The 20,119-nt window shown below is 40.6% G+C and overlaps 1 protein-coding gene across 1 annotated transcript in view; it reads left to right on the top strand.

Moving 5' to 3' along the window:
* Positions 1–4,402: 4,402 nt before the first annotated feature.
* Positions 4,403–20,119, top strand: part of LOC139458392 (sortilin-related receptor-like) — a 99,110-nt gene continuing 83,393 nt past the window's right edge. The window contains exons 1-9 of the mRNA XM_071239810.1: positions 4,403–4,664; positions 9,933–10,157; positions 11,103–11,267; positions 12,399–12,466; positions 13,380–13,569; positions 14,618–14,713; positions 16,199–16,368; positions 17,877–18,069; positions 18,764–18,793. Coding sequence (XP_071095911.1) covers positions 4,404–4,664; positions 9,933–10,157; positions 11,103–11,267; positions 12,399–12,466; positions 13,380–13,569; positions 14,618–14,713; positions 16,199–16,368; positions 17,877–18,069; positions 18,764–18,793 — 1,398 coding nt within the window. The 5' untranslated portion in view covers position 4,403. The remainder of the gene's footprint in view (positions 4,665–9,932; positions 10,158–11,102; positions 11,268–12,398; positions 12,467–13,379; positions 13,570–14,617; positions 14,714–16,198; positions 16,369–17,876; positions 18,070–18,763; positions 18,794–20,119) is intronic.

Genomic DNA, 20,119 nt, shown 5'->3' with positions numbered 1-20,119 from the left:
AAACAGACATTGTACTGATCTGTGATCAATGAGTGTTGTGTATCTAGTGTCTTATGCAATAATGTAATGATACTTCAAAAAGTGTGATTTCTGACATTATTTGGTGATTAAAAGTGCATAATACACCTATCCTGTAAATTCCTCAAAATGTGTGTTTTCTGGTCTGTTCCACTATGAAAGGTAAACAGGTAACTATTGCTTGACTTACCTACCTTCACTTATCCTGGTATACGCTGTCTGGCAATTGGGAGGTTACTATTTTTCGTTGTTCCCTTTTTTGTTTCCATCAGTATATGTCCGGACAAGTACAACCAGACACACACGTGCATGCACGTCTCTTTGTAGTGAGTGAGTGAGTGAGTGAGTGAGTGAGTTGGGTTTAACGCCGCTTTTAACAGTATTCCAGTTATATCGCGGCGTGTCTGCTTAATGTGGGAGGAAATGCCGAAGTGATGCAGGCCTCAGACGTTTACCACTTCGGTGAAACCCACGAGTACGGGTATGGTGCTGACATACCTAGAAACATAATCGGGGCGAACCGGGATTCGAAACAACAATCATAGGTTTCTGGCGTGCCCAAGGGACGCAACTCTGCACAGCGAATCGCGGTGCCTTAGCCGACTGGGCCACCCGTGCCCCCGGGGTAATAATAGTACTCGTATTATACAGGGGGATGGAGTTCATCGTTGTGTAAGAAGCCTCATTATTATGATGCCTCATTAATGTATTCATAAATAAGGCGGAACAACGGTGGGGTAGCCTAGTGGTTAGAGCGTTCGCTCGTCACGCCGAAGGCCCGGGTTCTATTCCCCATATGGTTACACCGTGTGTAGCCTATTTCTGGTGTCCCCCGGCGTGATATTGCTGGAATATTCTTAAGCGACGTAAAACCACATTCACTCACTTAAATAAGGCCGTTATTTAACAACTCTTTATGTCTGTAAACCTTCAATATGCGTGTTTGTTTGTTTGTTGTTTAATGCCGCACTAAGCAATATTCAGCTATATGATGGCGGTCTGTAAATAATCGAGTCTGGACCAGACAATCCATTGATTGACATCAGGAGCATCGATCTACGCAATTAGGTATACGATGACATGCATCAACCAAATCAGCGAGGCTGACCATCCGATCCCGTTAGTCGCCTCTTAGGACAAGCATAGTCGCCTTTTACTGCAAGCATGGGTAATTGAAGACCTATTTTAACCCAGGTCTCTACGAGTCTCAATATGAGTGCAATCTCATTAAAATCAGATCTAAGTTCTCGCTGCCGCTAAACAAAGATCTGAGGACATCCCATTACGGGTCACGTCAGAACGACCTTTCGCGAACTTTGACCGATCACTGAAATGATTAACAAGAAGTCGACATCAGCCAATTAGAAAGCAGCTTTCTCGAGCTTCAACATGGCGACTTCTATTTCAGACTACGCTTGAAAAATATGTTGATACAGTTCTCGATAAAAAAAATTGAAAACTGAACAAACGAACATTCCAGAATGTCTAATATATGGTTGAGATTGTATGGCAGTGCTTCCCACGTACTGTGCAACGCCTCCTCCGTTCAAATGTTTATCCCACGGAAGCGAGAGACAGACGATAATTTTGACGGAATCAGTCGTACGGGCCGTAACTGTCGTTCGGAATACCCCGTGTTAACGTTTTCGAGTTTGCATGATTAGGAAACACATTCCGACTGTCACTTTCATGATCTGGTAAGCGACGCTTTGATTGATCGGATGAAAGGTCGATCTGGCGTGACCCGTAATGGGATGAAAGGTCGTTCTAACGTTATCCGTAATATGATGTCCTCAGATAATTGTTTGGCGATAGCGAGAACTAAGATCTGATTTTAATGAGATTGAATATTCATGAGTGTGATAAAACTCTGCTCTGTTCTGCAGGGTTTCCGGATTAACAGGGTTTCGCTGCAGTACGAGTTCGTTAAAACAACGCCTTTCAAGGTTTCTAACTCAAACTGTGTGAGATTATCAAGCAATGTCTAGCATTTTTGTTTTTTAATACCATCAATAAAAATATACATAGGAAAAAAACAAACGTATAAAATTAAGATTAGTCACGTGTGAAGCTGATTCGTTCCCGTAACATTTTCGTTTAGAAAGAACGATCACACTCCACTGAACTAAGTGCTCCTTATCAGTAAGTGCTCGGTTTGCCGTCGGGATTTTGAAAAGTCATTTTGGTCATCCCAGCCTAACGCCATTATGTACATAGAGGGGCGAGGTTAAATAGGTGGATAACATCACGTTCAAGATTTAGAAAACTGGATATTGAATAAAATACAGATCAAAATTAAAATGACTAAAGGCGTTGTCTTAATAGGTTATCCAGCACAGAACTACAACCCAACAAATGCACAAATTTACAGATATATTTTTTTCAACAAACCGCCTACATTTAAAGAGGAGCCCTCACAACATTACCACACGACCAAATACAAAGCATCAATATATATATGGTAGCAAGAACCTCTTTAAAAAAATGTTGGTCGAATTGTCACTTATTGTTTTGTTGATAACTGTTTAGTTTCGTGTAGAAACTATTATCACTATTATTACCTAGGTCAGTGGATCAGTGTGCGGCCGATTTTTCATTCTCAGCTCCCTGGGGAGTATATATTTTAATTGCGGATTACGAATTTGGTTGGATGTGTTAGTACCAATTGATATTTATCAATAACAGGGTCATTGAGTTCCTACAATCAAACTCTAAATTGTATACTGGGAAAGTCTGAAAAGTAGTTTGGTCATATCGCGGGCTAACAGCATCACATGCAGGAAAAAAACTAAAATGATGCAGGTCTTCCACGTTTACCACTTTGGTGAAAGTCGTGAAAAGACAGGACGAACCTGGATTAGAACCAACGAACATTGGTTCCTGATACACAAAGGGACGCAACTCCAGCACAGCGAAATGACTGTGGCGGCTTAGACTAGTGTACTGTGTTTCGCTGTAATTCATAATTGATTTAAAGATATTATATTACACGTAATCTATAAATCCGTTTACTAAAAAAGGAATATTCAATTTAACGCTTTTTGGTAGTATATATGCATTTATTGAGTATTACTTCGATCGCCTGTGACATGTGAACAGGTTCCCGGTTTTAATATGCAGTCCCTCTTTCTAAAGATACATCACCCTGAATAACGGCCCCGGTTTAATTCCCCACATGAATTCAACTTACGGTGAAGCCCATTTATGGTGTTCCTCGCTGGAATTTGGATAAAAGAGACGTCAAACCTCACTTGTTCACTCACACAGATCCCCACTCACTCACTCTCTCACACACACACGCACTCAGACAGATGCACCCACCCACCCACTATTTAAACTGTATGATCAAGTTCTATATACATAGGCCTGTGGGTTGTGGGTCTTATCTATGAAGCTGTCAGTGATATTGTATCTCTCCTCCACCAAAACGTACCCACTCACTCACTCACCCCCCCCCCCCCCCCCCCCACCACCACACACACACACACATCCATCCACTCACTCACTCACTCCCATCAAGTCACTCACTCACTCTACCAGTTGGCCCCTTTGCACTCAACACGCCTCTGACAACATCCAAAACGCGACCCCGCACTATTTAAACTGTATGATCAAGTTCTATATATAGGCCTGTAGGTTGGAGGTCTTATCTATGAAGCTGTCAGTGATATTGTATCACTCCTCCACCAAAACGTACTGCGGATGAGATAGATATATGTTACATAATTCATAATTAAAATGTTAGCACATTCCATTATATCTGTATAGATACGAATTGCTGTCAGTGAAAATATAATATGTCTAGCATATGTCCCTTTATGAGCATCAACATAAAATTTTCTTCGAATGATCCTTACATCTCAGGTCATGTTGGTTCAAGGAAAACCTTTTTATTTTTGGTGTCGGTTCAAACACGAACCCCATCACACCTGCGGCTCTTTGATGTTGACAATATGACGAGGTACAAATTGTTCACCAAAATACTGTTTTCCTGACGACTGCTAACAGTAGCGCCAGATGTAGCGAGGCAAGAGAATGTTAATTTGGGGAATTTTATGGATTTTATAAAACGCAATTCCTTTATCGGTTGTTACTGATTAATATTTTTTTCTAGCAATGCTACAGATGCACAATCAAAATACAAGTTGAACGTTCAGTTTATATAAATGACTATTTTGTTTTATGTTTTAAAATAATACATCTAAACCAACTCATTTGTTTTGGGTTTGCAAATGATATCGAATTGTGTCAACAATGTACTTTTATTCTTACAACCGACAATAGCAGAGCTTGTGACATTTATTTCAAGATGAGTAAAGAAGTACTTATATGTATAGCTAGTTCGCTGGTTGTGCGGAAACTAGTTTCAAGAATCTAAGATAAACATGGCGGCGGCAGCAAGGATTTGGGCACCTGCCCTGTTCTTGGTGTACAGTTTCTTACACAACAACTGTCACGCGACGAGATTCGGTCGGGTAGCAGACACACTTTTCTTCCCTCCTCTTTCCGAAGGCGAGAAAATGGGGCACAACATACAAGTATTAGAGTCAAAGGCTGAAGACGAGGTGGATCAACTCCTTCGTCGATACACCAGATCGGTACCGACGCAAAGTCCCGCGGCTGGGGATGCACCAGAAACATCCATAGTAGGCTGCTTATTATATTTTAATTACAACTACTAATGTCTGCGTTATAAATATGTTGCTATTTAATTGACCAAACAGTTGTTCAGACGCTGAGCGCTTTGACGGTATGTTCTCTTTCCGCTTCAGTGGGTATTATTAATGGATTCAACTACTTCCGTATTTGTGTTCGTTGGGCGATCTACCTTTGGTAACTGCGCAGTCGCAGCTGCCACCGATACATGTTACGTAATACTGAATACCTTTTTATGGATAAGCTTTTGGACGACACTTCCCTGTATACAAATATTTTATTGATATGTTAGTAGCAGATTGCTGTGGACAAGTTATCAGGACATCATGGTTACATAAGGAGACTTCATAAAGCCTGATGAAGATAGTAGATACAGATATTTGAAGTGAATTTTGCGTTTTGAAATATAATAATAACTTATACAGACCATGAACCATGTCATCATTGGAATTAATGATTTCATTTTCCACAAAACATCATATGCCTAAGCATGCCAAATAGCGTACTTTCGAACCATTGTTCGTTTCAATCCAGGGCTTGTTTTCATGGGGCAGTATGTCATCCTTTGGAAGTATTGTTTGTAAACAATAGCTGATAACCCCCTGAGCTTATTCGGTTCTGATCGCCTTATTCCTTGAGAAAAGTTACTGGTCCAGTGATCACATCGCGGGTGTAGGCATATAATGTCACCTGACCTTTCTCTTGTTTGTTTTGTTTGTTTGTTGTTTAAAGCCGCACTCAGCTATATGACGGCGGTCTGTAAGTAATCAAGTCTGGACCAGACAATCCAGTGATTGATATCATGAGCATCGATCCACGCAATCGGGATAGATGACATGCATCAACCATGTCAGCGAACCTGACGACCCGATCCTGTTAGTCACCTCTTACGACAAGCATAGTCGCCTTTTATGGCAACCTTGGGTTGCTGAAGACCTATTCTACCCCGGATCTTAACGGGTTTAACAGAACCCCACTCTTGTTTGTAATGGAAGGCTTTCAGTTCACTTTACAAATTGTTTTACATAATTATTAAAATAATATTACTTCAGCTGCAACATTGAGGTGCATGACAATATAGCTTTACACATCAAAGTGACAATATCGTTAGCTCTCTGTAGGGCTTCGATGACAGCACATGGAGGATAAATATAAATATGGAAATAGTTTTTGACGTTTCAGAATATTATCTCATTTAAAGTTATGTATATTTAAATGTGTAACCTGTCGAAAGTGAAACAGATGAAAAGCACATGAATGGGCTGTGTAAGATGTGACAGAGGCACTATGCTGGCCGCAAGGAATTCTGGGTAGGAGATGGCTTGGCGTCATACGACCGAGGCATATTTATTTTGTAAACTAGGCTTTGATAAACATTGGCTTCGAATCTGTTCAAGCTGGCAATTAGTATTTTGTATCTCTTCCGTGTGGAAAACACACAAGCTTTCTCTTCAATTTGTCTCCAGTAAAAATCATGACTAAAGCCAGTTTATGCTATGCAGCACTTGCGTTGCCAGCTTCGCAGAGATCTATTGATTTCATGGTTAGAGAATTGATCCATTTGGGCTCGTGGCAACACACTCAGATATTATTTCATGCATGATTTAAAACTACACAGAACCATTGACGTACTGTCCCTTTAACATGTTTAAGGAACTTGATTAACTTGCACCAGGTGCACATTGACATGACAACCTAGATGCACCAGATAAATCAAGTTGCACGCTGGTCCCATGAAATTCAAAGTGCACATAATCTTGAAGTACCTACTGTTTAATTATAACGTCCAACCCCCCAAAGCATCATAAATATCACATTACACAGGGATTGTTGATGTAGTATGGTAAATAAAGCTTAGAGGTAGTGAATGTGTTCAAAGATTGATGTTGTTTGGACAAGTACGGTTCTGACATCAATTTGAAAGATTCTAAAATGCACTTGGTGCATGTAGACATAAATATTAGGTTGTTTTTTTACAATAATAAGTTGCACTGGTGCTAAATCGTGCCCTGCACCCTGTTAAGTTTCTTTGGCTGATCTTGAATGTAATTCTGACAACACAGAAGTAAAAACTAACCTTTTTAGGGGGCACGGGTGGCCCAGTCGTCTAAGGCATCACGATTTGCTGTGCAGAGTTGCGTCCCTTGGGCACGCCAGAAACCTATGATTGTGGGTTGGAATCCCGGTTCGCCCCGATTATGTTTCTAGATTTGTCAACACCATACCCGTGCTCGTGGGTTTCACCAAAGTGGTAAACGTCTGAGACCTGCATCACTTCGGGCTTTCCTCCCATATTAAGCTGCAAAGCCACGATATAACTGGAATACTGTTAAAAGCGGCGTTAAACCCAACTCACTCACTCACTTATCCACTCGTTCTTTTAATGAACATATAGCAAAACCCTTTAAAATGGCAAATTTCTGCTAGCCCTTATGATACCTTAGCTACTGGGCTGTTTTGCAAGGACTACAGGACTAGCGCCAAGTTCTAATGCTGCAATACTCTTTTTTTCATTTTTATAAAAAAAACAACCCACATCTGTTGTTTCACAATGCAAATAGGCTGGGACAGGTAACCAAGGTCGGGTGGGTACTGAGTATGACTCAAGTCCCCTCAAGACTACCCGCACCTGTGGTTAGTCATGTGATATATGGTTTAATGACAAGACCCATAAAACTCCATGGTTGCGCTCCTGTTCACATTTCTTTCTGACTATGCACTCTCTCCTGACATTAATGTTTGAGTAGAGATAAGACTACAGTAAACAGCAGTGTATACACGATCAGATTGTTTTATATGTGTATCTAAATCATTTTTGCCAGGGCTCTGTTAAAACAATCCGTAATCAGGCATTTTGTATCCAACTTGAGATCGACAGCGGCTATCTGCGTTGGTTAATGTAACAGAGAGTTGGGTACCTGGGTAGTAAATTTGGAACTGTCCTAGTCCTTATTGCTAATGATATATGAATATGTATTTGGTTGGTTTGTTTGTTTGTTTGTTTGTTGCTAACTCCGCACTCAGCAATATTCCAGCTACCGTATTCGACGTAATAAGCGCCCAGGGCGCTCTCAAAATTAGAAATAGGGGGCTCTTATAAGAAAATTATTTTGAGTTGAAAGATCGTAAATTTCGTGGTTTATGATCATGGTGATGACAGCCTGAAATGTTTATATGCGACAGATATATTTTTCCAGGATTTAATTGCCCATAATTAAGGGTGCATATAACATACGAGTGCGTATTATACACAAATAAATAAGTCTTGTGTACATTAATCAATTAGAAGGGGTGCTAATTGAGATTGTTCACTAGCCAATATATTAGCAATATCGCTCTTATTAGAGCATGGTGCTTATTACGTCGAATACGGTATATATGAAACCGGTCTGTAAATACTCTAGTCTGAAACAGACAATCCAGTGATTGACATCATGAGCATCGGTCTACACTATTGGGGTATGCTGGCATGCATCAACCAAGTCAGCAAGCCTGACCACATGATCCCGTTTACCTTTCCAATTCCTTTTATGTGAAGTTTTCATGATTAAACATGCTCCGTTGAAAGTTTATTACCAAAGAATAATAAAGTATACTAAGTAAGGTTGTTTAACCTATTACTTAAACAAATCTTCATATTCACTAAGCATGATTAAATGTATGCCCTTAAGAATGTTTAGGCATATTTCAAAATATTTTTCAAAATGAGACAGGTTTCGCTCACGATTTCCTATTCCATAGTTTTCCTTGCCATGAAGTGGGGCGGGGGATACAGGAATTGAGTTTGTCCGTCCGATCCTCTGTCCTTCTGTCTTTCCGTCTTTCTGTCCGCCCTTTTGTCGTTCCATCTGTTCGCTTCTCAAAGGGGACACAGTTTAGAGTTAGAGAAGTTAAATTTTACACACCGCTATTAATGGTCATGATCTAAAAAAATTGGTGTCTTAAATTCATTTTTTTACAGAGTTATGGCCCTTGATCAATGCTTTTCAACTGAGTGTCGAAAAGGGACTACTGACGTTTCATGAATTCAAGTTTGCATGCTTATCTAAGAGATACTGGTCAAGACTGAATTAAAAAATTGGTGCTGTAAACTATTATTTTACAAAGTTATTGCCCTTGCTCCGTGCTTTACAACTTACCATGCTTGCTGCATAGTGTGTGCAATGGGAACAATATTTCTCAGAAACTACTGACGTTACATGAATGAAACTTTGCATGCTTGTTTATGAGATTCTTGTCAAGACTGTGTCAGAAAATTGGTCCTGTGAATTCATATTTTCCAGAGTTAGTTCCCTTGCTACATGTTTTTAGAGTTTGCGCTTACAGAGTTACGGCCCTTGATCTATGTTATTTCAAAAAGTACATAGTGGCTGCAAGTTTTCTAAGAAACTATTGAAGTTAGCTTATCTAAGAGATACTTATCAAGACTGAGTTGGAGAATTGGTGTCATAAATTATTTTTCCCAGAGAGGGGCCTTTTGTGTGTATCATTTTCACATTTAATTATTTTTCTGATGACATGAAGCAAGCCTAGTGCCTATCTCTTCTTTGAGGGACTCTTTTTAATAGTAAAAATTGCCCCCCAAAATGGGGAAAATAGTTATTTTGTTCAAGAGGGGTATACAAAGCATGTGATCTCTACTACCAGTTGTCAGCTGGGTATTAGGTACCTCACTCTGGCAGTGTGGGTTCAAATCCCAGACAGACTCGACCAAAAAAAGTACTAGAATCTGTACCTTACTAAGAAAGTGTTATCCCAAATACAACATTTGGAATATAATTCATCATGTTCTTTGTACATTGTTGCATGATAATTAGTTTTGTTGAACGCAATGTGGAATACCTCTAAATTTAAGAACAGAAGAACCTTTGTATGGAGATTTCCAGTTCCTGACAATACAATGCATTTCTACTGATTTGCCTGCCAAGGCATCTTGTTTCAACAGCTTGCCCAACACACCCAGTCTTCCAATCAGACCCGTGAAGATTCCGGGGTAGAATAGGTCTTCAGCAACCCATGCTTGCCGTAACAGGCGACTATGCTTGTCGCAAAAGGCGACCAACGGGATCGGATGGTCAGGCTTGCTGACTTGGTTGATGCATGTCATCGTATCCCAATTGTGTGGATCGATGCTCATGATGTCAATCACAGGATTGTCTGGTCCAAACAAGCAAACAAAACCCAATCAAACTAGAATCATGATAAGCCTTGCATTGTGTCATGTTCTTAAGGTTAGATGAACGTTTTTGTACTTTCAGTTTGATCTCCATGATAACCACACAACTCTGGTCGTCCACTGGGCAGGGGAGCGCAGTGATGTCATCATTGCGTTGGCGAGGAATGGACTTGGCACCTCAGGAAGTAAAGTGTTTGTATCAAGGGATTATGGGAAAACCTTCAGCAACATCAGCAGCCTGATGAAGCATGACGGGAAGAAGGCTGAGATCACTCACTACTATAACACTCCATCACACAACAGTCACGTAAGTACAGTGAAGTACAACTTTCTGAGATGAATGCGGACTGCCTCCGTGGTCTCCGCGTCATACCAAAAGATGTTAAAAGATGGTACTTGTTGTTACCCTGTCTGGCGCTCGGCATTAAGGGGCTAAAATAAGGACTGGTCAGCTCGGAGTCAGTATACTGTGTCAGAGTGGGGTATTCATGTTAAACTGCGGCATGGTATCTCAGAGAGCTAGCACTTTAAAACGGCATCAGTCCAGACTAGTACAAGCAGACACATGAATGTGGCCCCAGTGGCAGAGATGCCAACAATTACAGTCGCTGTCATATAGCTGGAATATTGCTGAGTGCGGCATTAAACAACAAACAATCAAACAAACAAACACTTTAATTGGCCAATAGAATGCGGACTGCCTCCGTAGTCTCAGAGCATCCGCCCGGAGAGCGGAAGGTCCGGGGTTCGATCACCGGCCGCGTCATACCAAAAGACGTTAAAAGATGGTACTTGTTGTTACCCTGTCAGGCGCTCGGTATTAAGGGGCTAAAACAAGGACTGGTCAGCTCGGAGTCAGTATACTGTGTCTGAGTGGGGTATTCCTGTTAAGCTGCGGCATGGTATCTCGGTGAGCTAGCACTATAAATCAGCATCACAAGAATGAATGCGGCCACATTGGCAGAGATGCCAATCACAATCGCCGTCAACTTGCGCTGGTCGTAAGCGTCAAATGGATTTGTAGTCAGGCTTGGTGACTTTGATATCGATATCAATGCATGTCATCGTATCCCATCTGGGTAGATCGATGCTCAGGATGTCTAGACTCAATTATCTACAGACCGCCGCCATATAGCTGGAATATTGCTGAGTACGGCGTTAAACAACAAACAAAAGCTTTAATTGGCCAATCGAATGTGGTGGAGAGTTCCGCTGTTATCATGCTAATGGTTCCTATATGTCTCTGTTCCAGTACATCTTCACGGACATTGAGGACCGATGCATATTCACCACCAGGGACTACGCCAGGTCATTCAGCACAATCTGTGGCCTGACCTTCAAACCTCGTCAGATCTCCATCAACAGTGTCAACCCAGACTTGGTTCTTGCCATGGATGAAGAGAGCTCTACAAAAGAGGTGCATGCAATAGACAAAACCAGTCAACTTGCCTAAGCATGATCAATACTGCCTTTTTTCTGTTGCATGGAAAACCACAAAATGATATTAGCGCTACGGCTGTTGTAAGCCATTGTTAAAGTATGGGAGTTATGGTCGTCTTTGAAATGATCTAGAACACACAAAAAATGACCTTTTTTATCCCCCCGACATATAATGACGGGGGGATATAGCCATCAGTATGTCCGTCTGTCCGTCTGTCTGTCTGTCTGTCTGTCCGTCTGTCTGTCTGTCTGTCTGTCCGTCTATAATCATTGTTTGTCCGGAGCATATTTCCTAAACCGTACAACCTAGCTTCCCAAAACTTGGTACACTTACCAATCAGGCTCAGTAGTAGTGCCTTTTGCTATTTAGAGATTTTTAGAATTTTATGTTTTTGTCGTTTCCATGGAAATATGATGAACTTAGGAAATTTGAGGGTAGTGCTCTTGTCCGGAGCATATTTCCTAAACCGTACAACCTAGCTTCCCAAAACTTGGTACACTTAACAATCAGGCTCAGTAGAAGTGCCTTTTGCTATTTAGAGATTTTTAGAATTTTATGTTTTTGTCGTTTCCATGGAAATATGATGAACTTAGGAAATTTGAGGGTACTGCTCTTGTCCGGAGCATATTTCCTAAACCGTATTTTTAAATATAATCTACATGTATTCGCAGTGGAATAATTAATGTTCGAAAATATGATATATCTATATAATCTAGTAATATTACTTGCAACATTATTTGAGTCACAAGTACCAAAAATCAAATACAGTTTTCACACTATGTGAATATGAAATATCTCTGAAAAATAGCAAAATCTCATCACATGCCAAACAATCTCATTGCTTTCGGACCAGGGGAGATTTTCTCTCATAGGTAAAAATTTCCAGGATAATCCCTGCATAAGTTTCTCTATTTCTCTTCTTTCCTTTCTGTCATTTAATTTATTAATTGAAAATAAGCATACATGTAAATCTATGGGAGAGGGCATTCCAAGTTGTGATAATAATTTGTGCCCAATCCTTTTCATGGGAATAAAATATGTTTAAACAAATAAACACAATGAAAAACCCATTTCTCATCCCGACATGTTTTCTGGTGTGTTATTCAGCTGTACCTGTCACAGGACTTCGGGTTTACCTGGCGTAGAGTCGGCGACAATGTGAAATCCTTCTACTGGTGAGTGCCACTTAACACAGAGTTACCTCCCTTTGGTGTTCCAGGAACCTATGAGGTTTATACCCCAGATTGGTCCTGATTTTTTTTTCTAGGTTGATTTTTCTAGGTTCATTATCTTTCTCCTGCATTTCCAAGTGGTAAGGGGGCGGTGGGGTAGCCTAGTGGTTAAAGCATTCGCTCGTTACGCCGAAAACCATACTCACTCACTCCAAGTGGTAAACATCCAAGACCTGTATCAGTTTGGGCTTTCCTTCACATGAATCTGACAAGCAGTGATGAGGCTGATATTGTTAATGATGGCTGTAATAAAACTCACTTACTTGTTGGGACTGCTTCCGTGGTCTAGTGGTAAAGCGTCCGCCCAGAGAGCGGGGTTCGATCCCAGGCCGTGTCATACCAAATGACGTTTAAAGGTGGTACTTGTTGTTACCCTGTCTGGCACTCGGCATTAAGGGGCTAAAATAGGGACTGGTTGTTTTGGAGTCAGTATACTGTGTCTGAGTGGGGTATTCATGTTAAACTACTCAGGCTAGCACTATAAAATCTATGTTAGTACAAGCAGCCACACAACACACATAGACAAACACAGACACAGACGCACACACACACACGCACATGCACACACACATGCACACACACACATGCACACACACACACCACACGCACAGACACACGCACACGCACACGCACACACACACATCAGTGTTAGAAATTGGCACTAGTACTGTAGTCCTTGCCAAACTGCCCAATAGTTATGGTATCATAAGGAAGGACTGGTAGAAATTTGCCATTTTAAAGGTTTTGCAATATGTTATCATTTAAAGGACTAGTGGACTATATATGTTAGTTTCTAACCCTGCGCACGCATGCACGCACGCACACCTCACTTACGTGTTGACTCTTGTGGTTCCAGGGGAGTGCTACCTTACGACACAGCAGCGACCATCTATGTGGAAGAGGAGCGGCCCCAAGGATTTGTTATGTTAGACGTTGTATACAAGAGCACAGATCTGTTCCGGACGTCAGCCAATAAGGAGACTCTCATTTCAGACGTGAAGGACTTTGAAGTCCGAGGGAAATACATGTTTGCTACAAAAAACGTGGTAAGTCATGCTAGCTGATTAAATCTCCCCTTTGGCTAAAAAAATAATAGTCTTGGTTCTTAAGTCTGCCGCATGTTTCATTTTTATTTCCATTTAAAATTGTTAAAAAATTACTGACACTATAAAAATGCAATCCAATGTAGCATGCAGTTACGGTCAGGGTGGCAACAGGAGTTTGTATGCTTGTTTATGTAGGGAGGCCCTTTCCCAGGTTGATGGTACACCACTGTTTATTTGGTTACATATTAATTGGAACAAGCAAAAAAAACCAAAAAACTACTGCCTGCCCGCACTTTATTTTCAAAAGCCATTGCCTGAGAACCAATGCTTTTTAATTTTCCTAAGCCTTCAGTATTTGGTGTAAGAATTTGTTTCCAGCAAACTCTGTTGATCCTAAGAAGTGATGAAGTAATTGGTGACTTGTTTCATATGGGGTCATCATCTTACCATTGATCATTGCTCAAACACTGGATTGTCTGGTCCACACTCGATTATTTACAGGCCCTCAGTTTTACTTTTTTTTTAAAGGATATTTTTCAGTCGCAGTTTCAAGACTGCAAATGTTTTCTCTGAAAGGGATAAAATTTTTAGATTGTTTCTTCTACAGCACGTATTTGATCAAACAATTTTGTAAAAAATGTCTAAAACTTACAAATTCCTTTAGGGTGTTTTTTTTCATTTCCTTGAAATTTCAAGATACTACGTTGAAATTTCAAGATACTAAGATCATGAAGATAGCATCTTAAATTTCAACAGAGCATCTTAAATTCCAACTTAGTACATGTATCTTGAAATTGGAAGATAATAAGTTGAGATTTAAGGTTATAATATTGAAATTTCAACTCATTATCTTCAAATTTCAATTTTGTATGTATCTTAAAATTTCAAATTAGTATCTTGAAATTTCAACATAACATCTTGATATTTCAAGACAAAAATAAAAATACCCAAATGGCCCTAAAAGGCTTCGGTAAAAAAAGCCAATGTATTTTTTCCCGTTATATTCTTGAGCAAATTGATTAAAGAGAGATCCCTGTGCATGTTACAGCGACTGTTTGGAGCGACCGAGTCGTACACCCAACTGTGGGTGTCATCTGACAGAGGGCCCTTCCTCAAGGCGGAGTTCCCCTCACCCCACAACCATGTAAGTATCGGAACCGCAAAATAAACACTGCCCTGTGGGGATTCTGGGATAACATAGGTCCGCAAAAACTTATGGTTTTTGTAGTGAGTGAGTGAGTATGGTTTTACGCCGCTTTCAGCAATATTCCAGCAACATCACGGCAGGGGATACCAGAAATGGGCTTCACACATTGTACCCATGTGGGATTCGAACCCGGGTCTTCAGCGTGACAAGTGAATGCTTTAACCACTAGGCTACCCCACCGCCCCCATCATCCATGTTAAGGCATATGTCAAAACAGTTGCTACCACTCACCACTGGCATGAAGTGTGTGGAATTCTTTCTGATTTTTAAGCATACCGTATTCGACGTATTAAGCGCCCCGTTCTAATAAGCACCCACAGCGATATTTGCTTATATATTGGCAAGTGAACAATCCCATTTAGCACCCCCCCCGATTGATCAATGTACACAAGACTTATTTATTCATGTATAATACACACTCTTGTGTTATATGCATCCTTAATTATGGGCAATTAAATTCTGGAAAAATATATCTGTCGTATATAAACAGTCAGGCTGTCAGCATAAACCATGAAATATATCTTTCAACTCTATTTATTTCCACCAAAATAATATTCTAATAAGAGCCCCCTATTTCTGATGTTGAGAGCACCCTTGGCACTTATTACGTCGAATACGGTATTTGAAGTCACTTCTCCAGTATTTATCAATAAGTGATCGATATTTAGTTGACGGTTGTCGATGTCTATTATCTGTATAGATAGCCAGCCCTACCTGCATCTGTTTCCTTCTGTAAATATCATGTTCGGAATATAAAGTATGAATCGCCAAATGCTCGCCTAATTCAATTTTAATTCTTAATATAAGATATTTGTTATCTGAAAACACACTCAGCTAATAGTCTTTTGGTCTGATATGTGTCAATTTAATATAAAATAAATTGCAAGCGCTTCCATGGTATTTGATTGGCTAACCAAGCAATGTATTTTGCTTTTGTTTCCATTAAGTAAAAAAAAGAAGATTAGGCCACTTAGAAACTACTGTTTCCTGATTGGTTGATAATAGACAGATAGAATGGGCGGGATTTGTGTTGCATTATTGTGCTGAAAGCTGTCCGTGATTTCGTCCTGTTGTCTTCTGTTTTGTGTGTGTTAATTATCAAACAAGCAACATGCGAAGATCCATGGTAGAATAGGTCTTCAGCATCTCATGCTTGCCACAAAAGGCGACTATGCTTGTCGTAAGAGGCGACTAACGGGATCGGGTGGTCAGGCCCACTGACTTGGTTGATGCATGTCATCATATCCCAATTGCGTGGATCGATGCTCATGATGTTAATCACTGGATTGTGTGGTCCAGACTCGATTATTTACAGACCGCAGTCATATAGCTGGAATGTTGCTGAGTGCGGCGTTAAACAACAAACAAATAAAGACTGTAAGTGAGTGAGTGACTGACTCTGACTGACTCTGACTTTTGCAGGAGTATTACATCGCGGATGCTTCAGAGGATCAGGTGATGGTGTGTGTTTACCACAACAGCAGCGCCACCAACCTCTACATCTCTGAGGTGAAGGGCTTCCGGTTCTCGCTGTCACTGGAGAGAGTCGTCTACTACAACCCGAAGGGAGCTAACAAAGACACATGGCTCAGGTCCGTATCTCGGCTTGTCAACACTTTGTGAATGGTTATCTAAACTAAAGTTCTTGTAGGACAGTCTTATGATCGTGGGTTTGATTCCCATATTCTCTTTGTTTATGTTGGTCAGAATCTGTTGCCAAATTGTTTGAGCCCCAGATTCACTTTGATTATTTTTGTCAGAATGCGATGTTTGTTTGCTTGAATCCTACATTTACTTTGATTATTTTTGTCAGAATCCGATGTTCGTTTACTTGAATCCTAGATTCAATTTGATTATTTTTGTCAGAATCCGATGTTCGTTTACTTGAATCCCTTATAATCACTGGTCTGTCGGGGTCATGGTTGGCGCAGTTGTCTAAATGCCTCAATACTCTGAGGGTTGCGTCCCTTAGGCGTTACAGAAGCATATGATCGTGGGTTCGAATCCCAGATTAGCTCTCTTAATATTTCTAGGTTTGTCCGCATCATGCCCGTCCCCCTCAGTTTCAACAAAGTCCTAAACGTCTAGGCCTGATTCATTTTCTTGCCACATTATGCTGCGTACAGTGATATAACTGAATACTGTTGAAAGCCAACACTCACTCACTCACTCACTCACCCACTCTTTCTCACTCACTCACTGACCCACTCTTTCTCACTCACTCACTCACTCACTCACTCACTCACTCTTTCTCACTCACTCACTGACCCACTCTTTCTCACTCACTCACTCACTCACTCACTCACTCACTCTTTCTCACTCACTCACTCTTTCTCACTCACTCACTGACCCACTCTTTCTCACTCACTCACTGACCCACTCTTTCTCACTCACTCACTCACTCACTCACTCACTCACTCTTTCTCACTCACTCACTCTTTCTCACTCACTCACTGACCCACTCTTTCTCACTCACTCACTGACCCACTCTTTCTCACTCACTCACTCACCCACTCTTTCTCACTCACTCACTCACTCACTCACTCTTTCTCACTCACTCACTGACCCACTCTTTCTCACTCACTCACTCACTCACTCACTCTTTCTCACTCACTCACTGACCCACTCTTTCTCACTCACTCACTCACTCACTCTTTCTCACTCACTCACTGACCCACTCTTTCTCACTCACTCACTCACTCACTCTTTCTCACTCACTCACTTTCTCACTCACTCACTGACCCACTCTTTCTCACTCACTCACTGACCCACTCTTTCTTACTCACTCACTCACTCACCCACTCTTTCTCACTCACTCACTCACTCACTCACTCACTCACTCTTTCTCACTCACTCACTGACCCACTCTTTCTCACTCACTCACTCACTCACCCACTCTTTCTCACTCACTCACTCACTCACCCACTCTTTCTCACTCACTCACTCACCCACTCTTTCTCACTCACTCACTCACTCACTCTCAACTCACTCACTCTCAACTCACTCACTCACTCACTCTTTCTCACTCACTCGCTCACTCACTCTTTCTCACTCACTCGCTCACTCACTCACTCACTCACTCACTTCAATCTCTTTCCAGGTACTACACAAACGAGACATTTGCTGACATTCATCGAGTTGATGGCATGAGAGGTATCTTCATTGCGTCCCAGCTCCTTACAGCAACTCTTGACATAGACCAGCAGCGGAGCTTGATCACCTTCGACAAGGGCGGGGAATGGCAGCTCATCCGAGCACCGGCTGACGGGGACCGAGATGCCAACTGCTCCCAGGTGAACAAGTCTTGATGGTTATCGACACCTGTAGGGATCCATGGTTAGAAAAGGTCCCCAGAAACCTATACTTGTCATCAGAGGCGACTGAATGAATCAGAGTAGTCCTTATAATTAATCACCTAGACAGAGATTTATCTGGGTTACTGATTTGACGTAATAAGCACCCAGGGCGCTCTCAAAATTAAAATTAGGGGGCTCTTATTAGAATATTATTTTAGTGAGAAAAAAACAGAGTTGAAAGAAAAATTTCGTGGTTTATGCTGACAGCCTGAAATGTTTATGTATGACAGATATATTTCCCAGAATTTAATTGCCCATAATTAAGTGTGCATATAACACATGAGTGCGTATTATATAAGACAGAACCTGGTCGCAAAAATGGCCATGAGAGGGGCACGAGTCGCTATTCGGCTTGTCCCGAAATAACATGAGCTGGTCACGAATGAAGAAGCTTACTTAAAGTTTACTTTATTGCATGAACGCAACATGAGGAAAATCCCAATTTTGAACAAAATAATGATTGTATTCCCAATTTGACCTCAATGACCCCCTAATTTCTGACACTGATTATTAATCATCACCTTATGGTAACCATGGTAACAGTTCCAGATCATGCGGAATCATTCATCATCTAACGCTCATATTCATCATGAACTAATACAATATTTCTTACTTTTGTTTAACCGGTCAGGCTAAAGTAACTCCTTGGTCGTCCAGAGAGGTAAATGTCATCTGTTACTCATGTTGTTTGTGTTTGATTCTCAGTTCCCTGCGTGGTTTCGTTATGCTGCAGTGTGTTTCCCTGAATGATTGTATTCCTTTAAGAATCGACTTCAAAATGTTTTGCGTTTACGGAGGTATAAACGTGAAAACGGGTGTGCATACTGTGTAAATCTGGCTAAAAAAAATAATAGTCTTGGTTCTCAGGCACTGCCCGCATCGTTATAGAGTTTGCCACATGTTTCGTTTTAATTTGCTGGGCCCTTTCCCATGTTTATTAATCACAATTGTTTATTTGTTTGGTTACACAGTTGTTTATTTGGTTACATACTAATTTGAACACACCCACCCAAAGAAAGACCACCGCCTGCCGGCACTGTATTTTCAAAAGCCATTGCCTGAGAACCAATTCTTTTATTTTCTTAGCCTAATCCTGGTTCATATTTTGCATTAGGTTGATTTATGGTAATTACTGGATTATGTTTACAATAAGATAAGAAAACACTTTATTATCCAGAAGGCTATTAGGGCTGTATCACACAAGGTCTCGGGTAATTGATAAACACATATATAGTTAAATCATATCACAAACATAATTATCATTAAATGCAGCACAAGCTAATGAATGCTCAACAATTATTTATCACAAATCTTATTATAGAACTTGGTACAGACTCGATACCTTGGTATTGATGTATTGACTCGGATGTATCACAATATTTTGATGTATTGATAAGATTAATTATTTTGTAAGTGTATCACTAAGTAATACCTTTGTACACCTGTAATTTAATGCTGAATATGAACCAGGTTCCTAAACTTTCTGCCTTCTCATTGTCCGTCGTAACCATGGTAATCTTAATCATGTCGGTGACTTATTAATTCAGTATCGATAATCATAAATTTGTATTGATACAGTATCAACATTAAAATTTAATGATACATCATCATCATCATCAATTACGATGACATCCTGTGGCTTGTCTCAAAAATGTTGCCTTGTATACTACTAAAACAAAGTTAAGGGCCATCGGACAGCAGTAGTCATATGAAAGAATTGGGTGGTACTTAACTTTTATCCCCCGGCATATGGTATAATAGGGTGGGGGTGATTTGTTTGTGTAGTGCATGTCGAATATTGTACTTCTGTTTAAATCTGGGTAGCGTTTTGGTGATGCATTGAAAACAGAGGTCCACTCTTTTCTGTTGTGTTGCTGCATGTTCCCTTACTTATTTCCTTGAGTATATGTGTTTTTCAGCTTTCATTCAATCATCCTTTCCATAATAAACAACAAACAGTCGGACCCCGGTATCTCGAACCTAGCTG

Source organism: Haliotis cracherodii, unplaced genomic scaffold, assembly GCF_022045235.1.
Source record: "Haliotis cracherodii isolate W230 unplaced genomic scaffold, xgHalCrac1.p SCAF_12, whole genome shotgun sequence".
NCBI lineage: Eukaryota > Metazoa > Mollusca > Gastropoda > Lepetellida > Haliotidae > Haliotis > Haliotis cracherodii.
Note: the sequence above shows the minus strand (reverse complement) of the source record. Positions and strands in the feature narration are given on the sequence as shown.